Genomic DNA, 1,165 nt, shown 5'->3' with positions numbered 1-1,165 from the left:
ACAAATTTTTTATCACGTAAAATTTCTCATTGACAATAATTTGAAATAAATAATTTAAAAGTATAAAAAAAAAAAATGATACAAATATTCTTCTTATAAAGAACTTTATGTTGTAACTTAGACAGCAGAAGAAGAAGAAAAAAAAAAACCCTTAGCCTGCAGACTTATTCCATGAACCATTACTCATGAAACTATTCTGCATCTTCTTTGTCAAAACATAAAACATATGTTTTTGTGGTTACTAATGCCGCTTTCTTTCTTCCGTGTTTCTTTTTTTTTGGTTTTGATTTATCATTCTTCTTATTCTTCTTCTTCTCCTCCTCTTTATCTCTAAGATTTCTTTGAAATCCTTTGCGCGATCTTTGATTCTTTGTACATTCCCATATATCGTATATTTCATCCCAATTTGTTGCCATTTTTTCTTCTTCTTCTTCTTTTTCTTCTTCTGAAAACTCACCGTTATCTTGTGATTCATTCTCAGCAATATGATGACCGAACATTTTCTTGCGAGGTCTATAGGTATATTCTAAGTCTTCGTACCAATTTGCATTACATAATTTACCAAATTTGTAACCAGAAAAACCCTCGAGTGTATTTGGTTCTATAAAATCTTTTAACTGTTCATCACACATTTTTCTTAATCTCCCCTCCAAATTAACATTGTAACACCAACGTAAGTCCAGAGATTCAAAAAAACGACAGCCGTCAAGAATGGCGCTTACACCATCGTTATCCAAACAACCGTAAATAAGTTGGAGATGGCGTAAATTGGGCATATTTTGTGCAATCGCAACTGCGTCTTCGTTATCACCTTTACTGTGACCATTGTGGTTAAACTTTAATGATTTCAGAAGAGGACAACCTCGGCCAATAGCTTCTAAGGCAACACAAGTTATATGTTTACAAAGAATAATTTCGAATTCCTTTAACAACGGAAGCTTTTGAGCGATCTCACATAATCCTTCGTCGAAAATGGTATAAAAGCATTGAACAAGTTGTAACCGTCGCAACTTACCCTGCCTGTACAAAATCAACATTCCATCATATACATCACATAATTCAAAAAAAAATAAGTAAATTTTGTTTAAAGAAAAGAGCTAATAAACACAAAAATAAATATGAAACATAATTCAAACCAAAAAAAAAAAAAACAAGCAAAATTAAA

General features: G+C 31.5%; 1 protein-coding gene across 1 annotated transcript in view; it reads right to left on the bottom strand.

Moving 5' to 3' along the window:
* The window catches only part of LOC107616349 (putative F-box/LRR-repeat protein 23), a 1,823-nt gene continuing 809 nt past the window's right edge, over positions 152–1,165 (bottom strand). Inside the window, exons 3-4 of the mRNA XM_021112064.1 lie at positions 377–1,020; positions 152–156 (exon numbers count right to left, since the gene is read on the bottom strand). Coding sequence (XP_020967723.1) covers positions 152–156; positions 377–1,020 — 649 coding nt within the window. The remainder of the gene's footprint in view (positions 157–376; positions 1,021–1,165) is intronic.

The sequence above is a fragment of the Arachis ipaensis genome, chromosome B09, assembly GCF_000816755.2.
Source record: "Arachis ipaensis cultivar K30076 chromosome B09, Araip1.1, whole genome shotgun sequence".
In the NCBI taxonomy this organism is placed as follows: Eukaryota; Viridiplantae; Streptophyta; class Magnoliopsida; order Fabales; family Fabaceae; genus Arachis; species Arachis ipaensis.
The sequence above is the reverse complement of the archived record's forward strand: the minus strand, read 5'-3'. Positions and strand labels throughout refer to the sequence as shown.